Source organism: Denticeps clupeoides, chromosome 3 (assembly GCF_900700375.1).
Source record: "Denticeps clupeoides chromosome 3, fDenClu1.1, whole genome shotgun sequence".
Taxonomy (NCBI): domain Eukaryota; kingdom Metazoa; phylum Chordata; class Actinopteri; order Clupeiformes; family Denticipitidae; genus Denticeps; species Denticeps clupeoides.
In genome coordinates, this window is record NC_041709.1 from 25,791,159 (window position 1) to 25,810,078 (window position 18,920).

The 18,920-nt window shown below is 42.5% G+C and overlaps 1 protein-coding gene across 1 annotated transcript; it reads right to left on the reverse strand.

Moving 5' to 3' along the window:
- Nucleotides 1–218: 218 nt before the first annotated feature.
- On the reverse strand, nucleotides 219–18,808 carry grb2a (growth factor receptor-bound protein 2a). Its single transcript, XM_028974467.1, has 5 exons — nucleotides 18,490–18,808; nucleotides 6,406–6,503; nucleotides 5,217–5,339; nucleotides 2,835–3,003; nucleotides 219–2,600 (listed from the first exon to the last, which is right to left on the reverse strand). The coding sequence occupies exons 1-5, from the start codon at nucleotides 18,565–18,567 to the stop codon at nucleotides 2,415–2,417; spliced, it is 654 nt and encodes a 217-aa protein (XP_028830300.1). The 5' UTR covers nucleotides 18,568–18,808; the 3' UTR covers nucleotides 219–2,414.
- Nucleotides 18,809–18,920: the final 112 nt, after the last annotated feature.

An 18,920-nucleotide genomic window follows, 5' to 3' on the forward strand; every position in this document is an offset into this window, starting at 1 on the left:
GCATGGCCATGCTCCATTATCAAGATTAAGAATGTGGTGAGGCGGACTGATTTGAATTCAAATCATTTTCTACCCAATTGGAAACATATTAAAACCAAAAAAATTCATCCACTTTTCTATATCAGGAATTGTTGAGGACCCACTTCAAAAATCAACCCTGAAAAGAAATCCTGCGGACTCATGTCCTTGGATGAGTTAACCAGCAGCAACACATTTAGTTCAGTACTTTCCTTGTAAAGACCTCTTCCAGAAAAGGTTTCTTTTATTTCAAAAACTTAGTGTGAAGAAGGCAATCAAGCTCTAAAACAAGAATATTTGTCATGATCAACAACAATGAACAGACCAGAGTAGTCTTTCTCCTGAAAGTCAACGACTCCTCCGACTTGATTGGTCGAATCCCATCTGGGTAAGTTCGAAGCACAGGATCAACGTTAGGTTTCTTGATGTTTGTATGTCAAGATGGGTCAAAAGAATGTTCTCATAGGCCATCAGTCGCTGCTGAAACAATCAACTGTATTAAAAAAACAAGGATGACAAATGTAATGAATACATTACATATTTGAAACCCTGACCACCTGTTTCAGCTGCAAAGTTTGCTGGGATTAAATGGAACCAATGAGCTGCCAGTGATGACAAGTTGGAAAAGTTGCAAACTCTACTATATCATTAAGAGGAGTACTTAAATTTGGGACTTAGCTGGAAGCTAGGCATACCAATCAAAGGTTTATAATTTCATAAAATCTGAAAATTGTTAACAGAACAAATGCACAGTATTAATGTGTTTTTCTATATTGAATAATAAAGTGCAATTAAGTTACAAGAATGACAAACTGGACTTGTTAATTTGTCACTGGGATACTGGAAGACGAGGGCGGGGACTTCATTTCTTTAAATGAAAGTCAAATGGAGCAATGGCACCAATTTTTTAATACAGTCAAGAGTGTTTCAAACAGCTCATTCATGGCAAAAAAAAGAGAAAGTGAATAAAAACAGCAAGACTAATCAAAAAGTTACAAACAGGTACATAGCCTTAATATACAGTATTTTTTATATTCGTAAATATATATTTTTTTTAATGAATTATACTGAACTGTTTTCACACTTTTGGGTTTCATGTAACAAAAGTCAAAAGCTCTTGTAAGTGTAAATTGGAAACAAAATATTCACATCACACTCTTACTGCCACCAATGCACACTTGTTGCGTTCAGACAGTTTAATTGTATCAACCATAATTTGATTTTATCTACTCAAGACAGTGTCATGTGATGGGTAAAATGACTACAAGTACACTAGTAGACATCAGTCAATATCAGACAACAAAATGGACATGATACAGTCTCCAAATGGTCAAAGCTCCCCCCCCCTTATGAAAACTGAAGCGCAAGAATATCTCACACATGTACAGATCAGGAAATGTGATGGAATAAAACATCTGTGAGCACATTATACAAGAGCAATTCTGTGCATTCCACTCACAAAATGTGACATTCTGTATGTTTAACATGATGATCAGAATGAAATCAGAAACAGACAAAGTTTGACAAATTGGGAGTTTTTAACTACATGCAAACATGTTAGTCAGACTGAAATTGCACTAAATAAAAACCTCAGATAATGCATTTGGGAGTTGAGATACATTCAACTGGACCCAAACTGGACTAAGGGCTCTGCACATGCTCCACGATTCCCGCTCTGGTCTGACCCAGATAAAACTGCAACCACAAGCGATAGAGTCACCACAAGTGACATAACAGGTAAACCAGGAAAACCTTTCACAGCACAGTCTGACATACATCAGACAATAAATCAATTTCCCTCCTGTGCATGGATTCTGGGACAAGTACTTCATAAACTGGACATGCACTGATTTTAATGTCGTTCTTCTAACCCTCATCAGTAAACAAATGTACAAAGATACCTAGAAGTATTGCCAGGATGCAGACAAACATGAACAGGAAGCTTCTTTAATGTACAACGTTGCCAACTGTATTCAATTCCTGACTTTGGTTAAGAGAAACCCAAAAGTGTGAAAAAAAAAATTTAGCATCTTGGAAAAGCCCTCTCTCGGTCTTAATACTTTCACCTAAAACTGAGACCACGAGGAACAGAGTAGAGCCATGAGAATCATGGTGAAGGCATCTGCAGAAGATTGGCAGCATGTCCGACGAAACATCAGTCCATTCAGTCTTGGTGGAGGGGGGCGGAGTCTCTCGCCCACTCAGCATGTAGAGTTCACGCACTGGCAAAACAGGGCTCAGTCCATCTAGGTCCCAGTGCAGAGAACTGGAAATCATCAACCAGGACCCCTCACTGCTCTCGGTTTCCACAGCAACCGCATGAAAGACTGTGGGTACGGAGGCAGGTAGAAAAAAAGGCGTGGCCACCTTTCACAAGTTCAATTCCTTGTCATAATTTACATGTTCTGGTTAACGGGCGTGACGTAGTTGCGTGGAAACATGCCGGTCTGACCATGGCCCGCCCCCTTCCACCAGTTGGGGTCCGAGTTGTCCAGCACCTGGATGAAGTCGCCGCGACGGAAGCCAAGCTCACCATCCTCCTGAGGGTCGAAATCAAAGAGTGCCTGCACGTACGTGGAGTGCTGAAACAGACAACAAATATATGTCCGTTCACTCCAGACAAGTCTACTGTTATTTATTTTATGAATACATACAGACACATTCCCAAGTCCAATTAGGTGGAAAAAAGTGCAACATGCTAGTAAAAATTTCACAGAAACAACACAAATGCTAAAAACCTAAATTCGCATTGCATGCTGCAGTGCATAGTTTCAAAATCCAAACATGACTAAAAACCTGTCCCACTGCCTCCTCACCTGGGGCACCTGCTCAATGTCCCTGAGGAAGATGGGCTGGTTCCTGGACACAGACGTCGAGCGGTGGTAGTCCACAAGTGTGTTCAGGGAGTTGAACTTGACCACCCACAGGAAGTACTTTCCTGCCCCATCCCGCAAGACTTTGAAGTGTTGGACGTCATTACCAAACCTGAGAGGGAAGTGTAAATCAACCAGCGGAAACACAATTAATACATGCGTCCAATTCTGCTTCAAATATACCATACGGACAAAAGTACAGAGAACACTGATCATTGCACCTATAGGCAGATCTATACCACCTATACCACAAGAGATTTTGCCCATTTCACCAAGAGTGAAAGGGAAGTCAGAATGAGCTCTGGATCAATTCTAGTTGCTTGATGGGGTTGACATCCTTGTACCAGTCAAATTCCTCCACACCAAACAATATTTTATGGACCTTGCGTTATGCACTGCGAAAAATTTTACCACCTGGCATTTAGTTTTTTTAAATGGTGTACAACACATTAACAATCATACTTGTCTCTGATTTTCCTATACAGTCAATGCTTATTACAGTCAGCGACCATTGCATTATAATTCATACGGTGGTAGTAGCCTAGTGGGGTAACACACTCGCCTGTGAACCAGAAGACCCAGGTTCAAAACCTGCTTACTACCATTGTGTCCCTGAGCAAGACACTTAACCCTAAGTTGCTCCAGGGGGACTGTCCCTGTAACTACTGATTGTAAGTCGCTCTGGATAAGGGCGTCTGATAAATGCTGTATATGCAAAAATGTCACTCACTGACCAAATGTTACTGAATAAACCTCCCAATGATTATTTTTTCAGATATAAACTCCTTATCCAAATTATCACACAACAGAGTTTCTGAACATTTTACAGGTTGTAAAGAACCTGTTTCGCAGCAATAGGTGGTCTTGTTTACTGAAATCAAAAACATCTTAACAGGTCAAATTACATTTTAACATCAGACCTTAGAATAGCCAGAATAGCCTCCCAGAGCTGCTGTTTGGACGCGAACTGGCTCCCACACTCATTTACTGTTCCAAAAGTTGTCAATAGGATTGAGGTCAGGGGAGGATGTGGGCCACACCATGAGTTTCTCTCCTTTTTGATATCCTTTGAATACCTTCCATGAGAATGAGATGGTGCTTGGTAATGCGTGAATGATTTTGTAATGGAAAATGAAGAAAGTAGACTGTCAGAAACTCCACATACATTTCTGAGGTCATTTTCACACCTTCAGGGACCCTAAAGGAGCAGACCAGCTCTCTCCACATGATTCCAGGTCAAAACATGACTCCTTGCTGACGTTGTTTGCCTGTTGGAACACAGTGGTTGTCCACAAACCATCCACCACTCCATCTGCACGGACCATCCAGGGTTGTATGGCACTAATCAGTGAACAAGACTGTTTGAAAATGGGTCTTTATGTATTTCTGGGCCTAATGCAGCGGTTTCTGCTTGTGAGCATAGGGGTGGACAAATAGAAGATTTTAAGTATAAACTCACATTCTCTGTAGGATTCTACACATAGACATTCGCGGCACCAGTAGCTTCAAATACCTGTTTGCTGCTTTGTAATAGCATTTAGAGGCTTAATCCAATGTATTTGTCTGGCAGAAACCTTCCTCGTTGTGCCTTTATCTGCACAAACCCATGTGTGCTCTGAATCAACCATAAAACAGTTCAATGATCCTGCTTAGGCTTTCATGAAATATCTTTGTCCAAGGCATTCAACATTTTTTTTGGCAGCAGAGAGATCCTTTTTCTTTTTCATATTGCATGAAAATGGTGGTCTGCTTAAAAATGTGTAGCTTTCCCTGGATAACTAATTATCAGAGGTGTTCCTGCTCAGTCATCCAAAGAGCCCTGAGACAATACAATTTATTGAGTTTAATTGTGGAAAAAACTAATATGACGCTTAAATAACGTCTGAAGAATAATTTGGCGTAGGCTTGTTTTTATTCAGTACTACAGAACGGAAGATAAATGGCACCAGATGTTTCTTTCAATAGGCCAGTCAGACAAAAAAAAAAAAACGCGTTTTAGGTGAAACGCTGTCCATTTCCATCCGCATGGTTGAAGCAGATTTAAAAAAAAATTATCCATCAGTGATGTAGATTATTCAGAAGAGAGAGAAAATATTTGCTCTGCCAGAATTAAAATCCAGAGACTAACGTGATAAATGCGCAATAGCGATTCACTTTCATCTGCCGCTGTTTGAACAGTGTGATCTGAGCTGACAGCCCGAACGTGGCCTTCGATTCCGTACAGAACTGAATAAATCCCTGCACACTTTCTGTCTGTGCTCGGTGAGCCAAATCATGGCCACAAGGGGGCAGTGCAGACAGGTCAGAAACTGCACAGAAACTTACTTCACAGAGAGCGAGAAGTCCCCCGGAGCGCTCTCGCTCTCTCGGATGAGGAACGCTCCGTCGTGCCTCTGTTTGTTCAGCATCTCTTCTGCTTTCGCCCGAGGAATTTTTCCATAAAACCACCTGGCAAGAAAAGCAGAAAGAAACTTCGGAAAAGACAGGCAAAGGCAGCAAATTGGTACAAACTAGGAATAAAATAATCTAGCACTAGCAGGTAAAACCCTGGCCTATGAACCAGAAGACCACAAAGTCACAGGTTCAAACCCCACTTTCATTGTGTCCCTGAGCAAGACCCTGAGTGTCTCCAGGTAACAGTTTTAACATTTCAGAGTAAGGGTCAGAGTAAGGGGGGGGTGGTGGGTGGGGACAAAAGATCTCTATGGTGTAACAGACTTCAGCAGAACTGTATCAGTTCCTGTCATGACAGCTGGTCACTTCGCTGGCAGATGGAACAGAGCATCTGCATTGGTACTGTTCCCAATGGAATAAAAGCCCATGTGGGGCTATTAGTGGGGACAACTGAGAGGCAGTGGTCAACTAAAGCCTTTTGTAGGCCAACAAATTTTGGGCCCCAACAAACATCAACTCCACATCTAACTCTCGTTCATTACTCTCTCATTCAAAGAAATGACTGGTCTGTTATGGTCACCTAGTCCAACTTCGCTATATGTAATCTTAAATCCTCACAAACCCATAAAAGGATGGTAAAAAGGTTAAAAAACCAGGTAACAGGCCCTTGATGCTTACACCAAGTGTGATCTGTGATGGTTACGAAGGCACTTAACAATAAGTGTCATTATAATCATGTTAAAGCTTTAGAAATGTTATCATGCCATTACAGTATTCATAACAATATTAGATTATCATGGGGGAGTGAAGGGGGTGGATGTAGCCTAGTGGGTAACACACTTGCCTATGAACCAGAAGACACAGGTTCAAATTCCACTTACAACCATTGTGTCCCTGAGCAAGACACTTAACCCTAAGTTGCTCCAGGGGGGGACTGTCCCTGTAGATACTGATAGTAAGTCACTCTGGATAAATGATGTAAATGTAAATCCAATTTCGTTTCCAAGCACAAACTAAAGCGCATTGACTGCAAAAAAGATTGACTGCATTATGGAAGCTGTCGGACCTGTGGAATAAACAGGTTGAAAAATGTGGAGTTTTCTGTGGAGGTCCGACTTACGGATGTGGCTTCATTTCAATGTAGTTCTTGGGGATGAAACCCTCCTTTCCATTCAGCTCAGCTTTGTACCAGTTTTGGTCACATTCTTCGTTTAAAACCTGTGTAGAGAAATTTGAAAGGACAAATTCAGTACAAAACCATGATGGCGCAGTCACAGAACAAACAACCATGAGAGAAAAATTATTCAAGCGACTCAAATGTAAATGTCTAAATATGAAGAAGAGTTGAAATGTAAATGGTCTTCTTGGAAGCTCCTCCACTCTCAAAAATGTTTAAATAATTTTTCCCCAGTGACTGAAGACATGAAGAGACTTCATCTGTAAATAGTCTGGAAGCGGCAGAAAGCAGGTGTGTGCCGATGCAGTTTCCACGGAGAGGTCAAGCTTTGAAGATGCTTTTTGTCTTTCAAGACCATTCACCAATAATAAGGCTTCACAGACCTGTCTTCTCCCATTTACATTGAGAACTGACTTTGTAAGCAATTGACATTGAAAAGTGAAAGTGAAGTGATTGTCATTGTGATACACTGCAGCACAGCACACGGTGACTCAACAAAATGTATCCTCTGCTTTTAACCATCACCCCTGTAGTGGGCAGTGGGCAGCCATGACAGGTGCCCGGGGAGCAGTGTGTGGGGATGATGCTTTGCTCAGTGGCACCTCGGTGGATCGGGATTCAAACTGGAAACCTTCTGATTACGGGGCCGCTTCCTTAACCTCTAGGCCACCCCTGCCACATGTTGGGAAAAGACTAGGGCTGTAAATAGTCAATCCTACAAAAAAAAGCAGCACTCTTTAAGGTGAGAACAGTCGGGGTGAATGCAGCCAAACGGGCAGGGCGTGGGCAGACAATGCTCTGTCAGTATGAGGGGACGTGCAGCGGAGTAAACAACGTTTGCTGCACTCGCCACAAGATGGACCTTTCCGCTCAATATGAGCGAGTCAAAATGTGGTGTAGATCTCTGGACAGCCAGACACTGATAATATCAGCTTCCTCCAGTCCCGCTTTGTTTGTCTGTGTGATTCAGCTTCTCAGCTGTTATGAAATTCATGTTACAAACCAGAGCATCTGTCTTCCTCATTGTCTATAGTTCTCTTCAAATCCAATCCAATGCATGATGCTTTGGATAAATGCATAAATATAAAATGTAAGCGTGGTAACGCTACAAGATTGCCAGGGTCTTTCAGCTAACATTGCTGGCCTTGATTCAGTGAACATTTTTAATGGAGTTTGTAGTAAGTAGGGTTATCCCAGATAGACATTCATTCATTTAAAAGGAGCGCTACCCTGTCCAAAGATGCCGGCTCTGTTGACTCATGTGCCCCCATAAACGCCTCAACATGTGTGTGTCTGTGTGTGTGTGTGTGTGTATATATATATATATATATATATATATATATGAAAGAGGAAGACTAAACACTGCCCACTTGGACGCTTTGATTCTATTAGTTGGCAGAAAAAGCGTCAGGCCATGCATAATCTCTGTATCAGTGCATCCCTACAAAGTGTAGCACATGCCGTGTTTGATCTGAAAATGTAGCCCTGCCACGCCCCACCTATCACATCGCGCTGTCCCTGTATGAAACAGTCATGCTCACCAATCAGATGTGTCCCACTTTAAAGCCATGCCCACTTAGACACTGTATAAGTACATCATCTCATCTCGTATACTAGTTACAGAGCAGTTCAGATTTCCCCCCCCGAAAGTCATTAAAATATAATATAGTTAATAATCCCAAACTGAATTGCAATTAATTTGTCAATTAAATTGCAATTCGATTTTTTTTCCTAAAAACAGTAAGCCCTAAGTGGCAGCCAGCTAATGATATAAAACAATGCAAATAGAAATTAAAAATAATTAGCAGCACAACAATACAACGAATAAATCCTAAAAACACCTGTTAAATCCCAGAATTAAAATTAGGGCACCGAACAGCGTGCCACATCTTGCCACCCCCCCCCCCCCCAAGCAAGCAAGGGCAGGTTCCGCCATGGATGAAAAGAAAGGGGTTCTGCACCATCTTACATTCTAGAACGTTCTTTCCGCAGAGGGGAAAGGAGACAGTTCCCATTGTCTCCCGGCCAGCACTAGCGGCGTTCAGTAAACAGCCATTAATCTCACTGCTGAGTGCTGGCGTCCCGGTTCCCCGCCCCAGGCAAAGTGGACTCCTGCTGCGAGCAGCCCACGCTGCACACAGGCAATCGCCAATGGTGGCTTCGTTTTAGCAGCCACGTGCAACTGTGGTGATGTCCTTCGTATCCAGCTGCTGCTTTTGATGTTTAGGTGTGGAGGCAAGAGTTCTTCCTGTTTCAATAAACACTGGTGTTTCCAAAATGTTGCGCACTCAAGAGGATCAAGACTCACCCCACTACAGGTTTTCGGAGCAGCACTCGACTCTCAGGGATATCTGAGAACTGAAAGGTGTTCCGGGATTGAAGGATGGAAATGTTGAGATTTGGGTTACTATATTTACATAGTTTAATTATGTGAAGTTGAATCATCTTTCCTTTGTGTTCCTAAATTGCTGGCAATTTAAGTAAACCTAAACTGAACAAAAATATAGATTTAAATGCTATTGAAAGCATGTCTGAAAGTGTAAAATTTATTTAAATAAAGCCAATTAAGTATATAAAAAATTAGCCACAAACTTGTGAGAACCCTGATCGTTTTCTTCGCCCAACCTGAAGACTAGTATTTTATGTCTTTGTCTGTGCAGGCCTGCATGCGTTAGTAGGTCAAATTTCCAGCAGAGAAAATCTGCATATGCAAACTCTGCCCCAATTTCCGCTTTATAAAAAAAAAAAAAAAAAAATCCCCCTCTTGGCAGACAGGGGGTCTTCAAGTTGTCATATAAGTTCCCTCTCGCTCTCTTTTTAAATTCCGAAAATGAGAGAAAGCCAAAGAATCGGAGGTCAGCCTAGTCTGCCTCAAAGAAATAAATGTGAGGTTTTCCAACTGCTGAGCCGCAGCGGAAACGGAGCCTACTTCCCCGCTGGCCCATGGTCTCTCTGGAAATCACTGTTGCTAGGCACTTAGCTGAAAGGGACAATGAGAAGCAATGCCATTTTTATGATTAATGTTTTGTAAAATGTGCGATTAATCATTTATATATATGATCTCACACAGTGGAGTGAGACCGGGGACAGTGGTGGCCAAGCAGGTAAGAAAGGGGACCCGTAATTGGAAGGGTGCCGGTTCAAATCCTGAACCACCAAGAACCACTGCTCACCAAGGGGGGTGGTTAAAAGCAGAGGACACATTTCGTTATGTCACCGTGTGTTGTGCTGCAGCGTTTCACAATGATAATCACATCAGGCATTTGAGGCCAAAAAATCCTGAAGTTGCTGACCAAGTCACATTATCTTGCACCGAAAATGTCAATATCAGACAAAAAGAAAATCATTCGTTCTTTCAAGAAATAGAAATAGGCTCAGCAGTGACTGTAGTGGTACTTGTAGAGTAGTTTCAAACAACTGATGTCCCAGAACCACAAAAACGAAATCTAATTTCCTGACCATTTCATTTGCCCCTCAGCATTCTCCCATCAGTAGGTCTGTTGCAGACAGGCATTTAGCCAAGCTCTGAAAGGTTTGAAGAGACCGGAATAAGCATCTTGGAAATGGCCAAGCGAAGAGAATGTGAAAAATATACAGTTGCACGCACAATTGAGCCAGCACAGGATGCCAGGTGTAAATCACAGAAGAAGAAGACGTTCTGAAGAATCTGGTCTTCACGTAAGATCCTGATGAATCAACAAGTACCTCATCATTCCCTTCTGAAGACTGCTGATTGTGCAGAGTAAAAATTTCCATAACAATTTGCACTAGGCCTGTGTGATGTGGCGTAAAATTCATATTGTGATATACATTTAACCATAGACTGTGGTATATAATTTGATAAGTAAATTTAATTGTTGAAAGTGTCCATAGCAAATGCACTTCAGCAGCAAGTTGTACCATAAACTTTTTAGTGAAAGTGAAGTGAAAGTGATGAAGATAAAGTAAAGTGATTGTCACAGCAGCACAGCAGACGGTGCACACAGTGAAATTTATCCTCTGAATTTAATCCATCACCCTGAGTGAGCAGTGGGCAGCCATGACAGGCGCCCGGGGAGCAGTGTGTAGGGACAGTGCAACCTTCTGATTACAGGGCCGTTTACTCAACTGCTAGGCCACCACTGCTCCAATACATCAGATACACAAACATATAGCATAATTCTATAAAAATACCGTATATCTAATTCTACTAAAAGTGAACTTTCAGTCACACCCATAAGACCAGTGAAATACTAGGTATTTGTAAGATGCAAGTGATTATAAAAAATGACATAAAAGTAGATTAAAAATTATAGTCAGAAAATATTTATATAACAGTATGCTTGTTCATCTTTTATCATGCAGTCCCTGCAGGTTTCCAATTTTTTTATTTTGTGATTTTTTATGATCATAATGACTTTTTTTGAACAGGGCACCAAACAGGCTATGCACGCTCCTGGTCATTTCCATGCACACTGACAGTACCCGATCACAGACGCGGAACCGATTTATACCACACAGCCCTAACTAGCACTGGTATTGCCAGCAGACTACAATAATTGCCGCGGGCAGCCCCTCACTTAGGCTACCTGGAGGACTCAATGATTACATGAGAGACACACTTTAAACATGGCAGCGGGCAAAAGAAGCTCCAAAAAGGGTACCCTGGAGAAAATGTTTGGCAAATGTTTAGTCTGAAAATCTGGCAACATAAAATAATTACATAAAACAAGAACCATAACTTGTGTGCTCATGTGAGATGCTGTTAGGTGTTAGGTGAGGAAGTACGGTATGTGAGCCAATCATCTTGCCCCTCCCATTTTAAAATGTATTTTTAGAAACATGATTAAAGATTGTGTTCTGTGTAATGGAAATAATCACAAACCAACAAAAAGTGTAGTCAGTTTCTCTTCTTCAAAATACAGATAACTACCAAGTGGTTTATTCTTACTAAGGATGTCTCACAACAGTGAACAAGTCACATACTGCTTGTCCCGGCAGTTAGTGCCAGTATGAAAACAGTGCCCAGTGTATCTTGACACTTCTTGTATCTTCAGTGTATCTTGACACATGATGGTTGTTTCATGTTTTACACAGTTTATTCAGATGGAGTAGAAAGTACAATAATAAGGAATTACAGATTACGAATCTTAGGTCAACCATGGACCGGGAACTGTTGATTAAGCCATTAGGCTTGTTTACTGAGCAACAGCAATCAATTGGCATTGCACCGCCGTAATGCCGTCTTAAACCAGGCTGCTTTTAATGAGCTCCTTCTTCATGGCTCGGCGGGATTTGAGCACCTCCACAGATGAAACAGACTCTGCTAAAGGTCATCTGATGGCTCCTGAAGCACACACCTGCGGTGACTAAGCGTAGCGTGGACAGAGTCATCTTGTGGAGGCGAGGGGTGGCAGTGATGACTTTCACAGGCAATAAATATAGTGTTGTCACACTTTTTCAGAAGAGGCGTGACTCAGCTCGCACCTCTTCAGTTTTGCCGGTGATTGATGCGGAAGCCAAAGATGAGTCACCGTGAAAAAGGAGCTGAGTCACCATCTCAAAATCAATCTGGGGTCCCAACCATTAGAACATGCGCTCAAATAGTCATTTTAAACAGGAGCATTGACGTGTCAGGGCTCCGCCCCTTTCAATGCCCATTAAAAGGACGGGGGTCAATAAATGATCAGCCAGTTAAAATCATCAATATGCTTTACCTATGTGTGATTGATACCAGAAAAACGAGGGTTGTGCATGATTAGAAATCTTTGAAATAGTTTCAGATAAAAGAATTAATAGTCAGGGGGATGGTCATATTTTTTGTCCCTTTTTCACATACTCTTCATTTTGCTATCAGAACATAAACAAGATCGTATTACATTTATAGGGTCTACAATGACAAACACTGCTGACAGGAATGCACGTTCTGGCTGTGCTGTAGATATTTTGGGTATTGAGAAACTTTCTGGTATTTGCAGCAGTTAAATATTTATCAGATATGTTTGTGGGTTTTGTGTTTCTTGGCACATTTTGGATGATTTGGGGCTGAAACAATCCAAAAAAATGATCAACACTTTACAAACGCTACACCATGTAGATAGACAGACAAGCGTTGCAGTATTTTTCATGAACAATGACAACAAATATCTATGCTGGAACCTATTTGTCTGTAAGGGCTCCACCTTCACTCGGGTTGTGGCTTTTGTTTGACTACTTATTTAAATTATTTATGCTTATACTTATTGACAGTTATGTGGAAAACCTTATGTTCAAATCGGTCCCAAGCCCACAGATGAAGAAAAGTTTTTTGAAAGCCTACAGAGATCCCACTCGGAGCTTCTCGTTGACATTCCATTAGTCCATTCCTGGCGACATGCTTCTCAGAGCTGAAAAAAATGACTAAAAAGGAAAGATCTATTCAGAAGAGGAGCACTGACAGCTCCGTGCAGGAAACACGACTGAGTTATGGACTTGCCTTTTGTGTCCTGAGTGTGAATGGAGACAGAGCTGCGGAAGCAAGTGGCTAAATCTGTCGCGGCGACACCAAGCTCTAATCAATACCTCGGTTAACAGGGCAAAAAAAAATGCCTTCAGCATGGCTACGTGATACACGAGGTGTGTAGCTGCACATATTCCACAGCCAAGCCAACAGAAAACTGGGCAGGGACACTAATATTCATTTTAAACATTAAGGATGGTGGTAGCCTAGTGGGAACCAGAAGACCCAGGTTCAAACCAGGGGGTCTCCAGGGGGACTGTCCCTCTAACTACTGATTGTTAATCGTTCTGGATAAGAGCGTTGGAAAACTGCCGTAAAAACGTAAATATTACGGTCAGATTAGTAAATGACGGAGCATGGTCCCCAGCAGGCAAACAGCAGCAGCTTTGATGTTTCGAGGTGGCGACATGGCTACAGTTTATTTTTTCCGGCTCACAAATCAACTAGGAAAACAGATATTTCAGACCACTGACTCATCGCCAAGCCACCTGAAACTATAAATATTACATATTTGTGATTTCCTATTTTACAGGTTAGCATGAATTTAATATGTACAATATGTAATATGTATATGCAATGTGAAAATCAGTCCTGCATTTTCATCTGTAATGAGGGAAAAAGCCAAACAGGTCCTTAAGATCAGAAGATAAGTAGTGAATAAAGAAGCATTTATGGTTCCTCATTAGTCCGGGTTCTGCCACGTGGTCAGCAGAGTGCTGCACGGCAGGAGGGAAAGCAACGCATTCTGTTTTTCCTTCACTATTCCCGACGGGGGGGAAATCCCAGGTGGGACCAGGAAAGTGGGGCAAAACACATGGCGCTCCAAACCAACCAAAATCTTCCAGACAAGCTGCTGAGCTTGCAGCTACTCAAACCTCAGGAGACTGATTTGACCCCCTGAGCAGTAGAGAAAAGAACGCTTAAACGCGCGAAGATGAGCTCTTATCCCACAGTTATCATGCTGTAATTAGCAAGGATTAATTTTCTTTGCTAATGAGTTCCATCTCAGTGGTGTTTTTCCTCAGGGGAATAGAACCCACACCCAAGACCACCCTTTCCACTGCTCTGGAACCACAGAAAATAACTTTGTGCGGGTGCCCAAAAAACACTCCTAAACTTTGCTGGTCCCAGGAGGACTGTGATGTAATGAGTGGTGGACGGGGGATCGGTAGCTTTAGAAGAGAAAATGGTGAAGAGCAAAAGACTACCGGTCTTATTGGACATGGAGCGTTACAGAAATCAAGGCTCTTCTAGCGTCCACAAAAATTCAACTAAAATGAAAAAGTTCACCTTAAAAAAAAAAAAAAAAAAAAAAAAAAAAAAAACAGAAGAAAGATGACAGGGAGAACAAGAATAAGCCGTGGCAGTCCAAAAGATTTGTATTATGACGAAATGGGTTTGGTGCCGGGATTTCTGTTTAGCGGGCGTGGCCTGTGACCTTGGCTCACGCCGAGCTCCTGTCTAGTGTAAACGCGGACCAGTCCTCGGTTGGTTCCCAGTCCAGCACTGGCCGAGCACCAGAACCGGCACCAGCCCAAGTGTAGAAGAAATTGGGTACCTGGATACCAGAACAGCATGTTTGTGAGGAAATGTCCAAGCGGTTCTTGCTCTATCCGCTTATACGAATTTTATATATTAACTTTTTGCCAAGTCTATCCATAGAACAACAAATCACTCACTTATGTTAGCGATGTAAACAGCAGACTTTTATTTATGCCATTTATCAGATGCCCTCAGTAGTTACAGGGACAGTCCACCCCTGGAGACACTCAGGGTTAAGTGTATTGCTCAGGCACACAATGGTAGCAAGTGGGGTTTGAACCTGGGACTTCAGGTTCATAATAGAGCGAAACAGAACAGGGGCAAAAATGGCAAATATGTACATATCCTCAAAGCAGAAAATGTTGTATATGAGAAATGTGGGAGAATATCAAAACAGAACCAAAATACAATAGCAAATCTAACGTCAAGTCACACATTTTACCGTTGAGAATGGTAAAATGTGTAAGATCACAAGCATCCTCAGAATTGTCATTAATAGAATAAAAATAGACACAACGTTAAAAATGTTAGCGCGTGTGATTATTGATGTGCACGGGGTAAAATCATCCAGAAAGATTGCGATAAAACAAGAAAAAAAGTGCTTGTTGGTTCTCTTTATGTAAATCGTTAGGATGCCTTTGATCTCATACAAGTAAAAAAGCCCCAAGCTTATCTCATAGTGGCAGTTTGGAAATAGAATCTAATAGATGTTATTAAATCTTGCAGATTTTCACACTCGGCAGATGTCCGGCAGGAAGGTGGTTTATGGTGGTTTGTATAAATGTACAAACAGTAACCAAGGAGGCAGCAATTCCGGCATTAATTGGTACAATCCAGCTTCTGAAACCGCAGACAAGGTAGAGTAGAAATGATCATGTGCTAAATCCAGATTGAAGGTGCTATACCTACTATAGCCCATCAATGTGCTTCACAAGTGTGAAGTTGCTCCTGGAAACTGCCACTTATGAACATTGGAACCAGTAGAAAAGCTGTATTTGTAGCTTTTATCACGTATGCCACCTTTTTGAGGAATGCCGTAAAATGCAGATGTCAGGGCTGGATTTTCACAGACTTTCATCATAGTTACAGAGAAGGAAATACGACTTGTGATATTTCTTTGAATTTTCTTAGTAGGATATTAGAGTGAACAAAGCAAATGGCTCAGAGTTCAAATGAAAACTTGACCTTTAACCATCTCTTTAATCTTTTTCTGACATTGTGGCAACTAGAGCAGGTTTCAGCATTGAGCACAGTACAGCGACTGTACTTTTTTTCCGTGCTTGTCAGCATTTCCCCCCTCAACCACTCATCCATCCAGTCAGCAGCATGCATCAGTCACAAGGGAAGGTCCTGAGAAAGCTGGCTTGTTTGCCGCGTGCATGTCGCCTCTCGAATGGGGTTGGTGCCGGGATCCATCAAAGCCTCGGAGCTGCTGGTTTGCGTTTGCGGCCCTCTGCCCATGGCGCTGGAGGGAAAATAAACACGAGCACCTCTCCAGAGCCCCCACTTCCTGCCTCCCTCTCTCTCGCAGCTTCGCAGGGTCGAATGTAAACACTGCAGCTCCAGCCAGAGTGCCGGACTCTCTCCTTCTGTATCTGGAGGCTCAGTATGCCACCCCCTTGCCCCGCTTATGCAGAAGAACCAGTCAGAGATTTGCAGAACATGACCCTGGAAACGGATGTATAGTTCATCTTATCAGACATGAGGGCACAGTTCTTACTGCTGGGGATATGCAGAAAATGGCATGGCTGGCAGCAGTACTGTGTGGTATAAACAGATTGTTAAAATGTATGAGACATACATTTGGCCACGCCCACATGCAGCACGATTCATTATTTTGGAAAAAGGACGTGAGCACAGAGTGAAAGGAGCAGCTTGTTAAAAGGAGTGGTGCAACATCTTTTCAACAGATATTCACAGATCTTCCCTGAATTCTGTCTTACTCATTAAACAAAAACCTAGAAATCAACAGATTTTTTTTTTTTTTTAATACAGCCCATTTAAGACGTTCTCTACTCTTCTGACTGTTTGAAACATGTCAAAATAAAAGTGCCAAATGGAAAGATGGAATGATTTAATATACATGAATCTAGTGCTTTTCTGCTTGGGATCAAACTGCATGTGCAAATTCATATACACCACGCACTTTCACGCTTGTGAAAGCCGTAGAGAATATGGCTTTTATTTTGACACGTTACAGTCAAAAGCACGGTGAGTAGAAGAGCGACTGTATTACTTAGCATTTTCACAATTTATTGGCTGCAGCAATTCAACACTCGACGTGTGTGTAAGTTCACAGACATACAGTACTTTGTGTAAGGAGTAAGAGAAAATCCAGCGAAATTCAACGAATGTCAAATACAGGACCTTTATGGGAGAGATGTTCAAATGTTATTAGATTTTTTCTATAATTGCAGATTTGCACAATAAATATTCTACGTTCACAACTACATTGAAATGTGTAAAAGGTTTATTAATCAACTTCCTACAAATTACCCTTCCTGTGAAATTACCTTTTCAAAAAGTCACGTGTAAATTTACAGATCATTATATACCGCAATATATACGGCCCACAGACTATATTTCAATGTATATCGCAATATGAATTTAGTCCCAAATCGCACTGAGTGAGAAACTCTTTCAGTTACTTCTACTTTCTCAGGTCCCCCTGCAACTTCTTCAGAATCCAATCCTCTTTGCAAAATACGTCATCAACGAAATAAGGGAAGTGAAGGAAAGTCCTTTCATTTAAACAGAACGTTGAATAGGGGGGCTCTTTATGGGTTAGACTTCTCATTAACCCCACACCAGCAAAGACTGCCAGTCTCAGCCAGGAGACCGCAAACCTCTGGACAGCGAGTCCTCCCAGCACCGGCTCAAAAAAAAATGGGGGGGTGCCCTCCCTGGGCCTTAATTCAATTACTGCCGCGATGGGATAGTGAGCGCTCTGCAACCCCCTTCTACACCCTTCCAGGACACGTGAGCCCAAGTGGGAATGGCTTTTGTGCAATCCATGGCAAAGTGAATGGCAGAAGTGCCAGCTTAAGCCCATTACATGCAATCTGTTTCATTGGACTGATTAATATCGATGCTCCTCTTAACAGAGCCAAGCGGCCCTGAGGGATGGTGAGGTCGAGGTTGACATCCGCAGACTTTCGCAGGACTGAACCTGCTGCGTTCTACCAAGAAAAGATTGTTTGTTTTTTAACCGTACCAACATTTGGTAGAACTGCACGTTGGTGATTCAACCCGACGTGTCCCAACCAGACGTTCTTTCACTGCAAATACACAACCACCTGCAAGCATGTGAAGACAATAAAAACATAGTGAGTATAGCTAGGCTATTTTTGATTGACTTTTCCCAGGATGTGGTACAGTGATGTAGATTTTTTTCTCCTCATCGTGCCCTCCACCAAAGTGAAAAGTACCGGAAACCATCCCAAATTTCATCCACATGGAACACAGCAACCACATACGGCCCCCCAGCCGGCTGAAGTAGAAGCAGAATTATTCCGCATCAACTAATCCAGCATGGGCGGTCAAGTATCTGTAGTCTGGGCAGATTTAAGAACGTTTTTCATTACCATCGTCACATCTTCTCAGCTGATTTGATATCCCCAATCGTTTTGGGAAAGTACATGTTCTCTGCGGTTTGGTCCGTTACAGTTGGACTGTCAACCACCCCTCACTTACATAAAGCGGTCAAGCCTTCCCACAATCCACCGGGCCTCTCCAGCCAAAAGTGGATGCTTCTTGCCTGCAAGGTGGCACTTCCCATGAAATGATGGTCCAATACACACAGAAACACACAGCATTTCCAAGTATAGACAGAATCATGCCATCATCCAGTTTATAACTGTAAATGGTAATTCTTTTAAAGAAATCCCTTCTGCAAAGCCTTTTGATGGGTGTCTGGGGAAAAGTGTTCCAGGAGACTGCGGAACCACGAGAAACAAACCTCGCTAATACAGTCCAGAGACGGCTCAGGAAAAGGGAAGCGGACTCACCTTCAGGATCTCTCCGCGTTTGAAACTTAGCTCGTCGTCCGCGGTGGCTTTAAAGTCGTATTTAGCAATGGCCTCCATCGCAGACCCCCGTAATTCCTCCCGCACGAGCGGCGCTGGGCACGACCGGGGTGAAAGGTTACACGGAGAGAAGGGCGCCGGTCAACTCGGGCAAATAAGACATGGTCGTCGCCGCCGCGCTTAATAGTGTTTGATGTAGCCGCGCCCAGAAACAATAGTTACGCCGTGAATCCACACGCACAGCCACAACACGGGAAGAAGCAGCCCGTCGCAACGCTGACGTCTCCGGCAGCCAATCGGAGACGAGCGATGACCTAGACAGCCAATCAGAGACAGGAGGTTGTTTTTCTAACCAATCAGACGCCGTCTGATGGGAGTTAAGCGAGCCTATGGAATCCCTGCTGGTTCTCATA

Coding starts and splice junctions, on each gene's coding strand:
- grb2a (XM_028974467.1), bottom strand. CDS start 18,567: ATGGAGGCCATTGCTAAATACGACTTTAAAGCCACCGCGGACGACGAG. Junction 6,504..18,489: donor AACGCGGAGAGATCCTGAAG/GTGAGTCCGCTT, acceptor TTCTCTACACAG/GTTTTAAACGAAGAATGTGA. Junction 3,004..5,216: donor GACTTCTCGCTCTCTGTGAA/GTAAGTTTCTGT, acceptor CTTCCCTCTCAG/GTTTGGTAATGACGTCCAAC.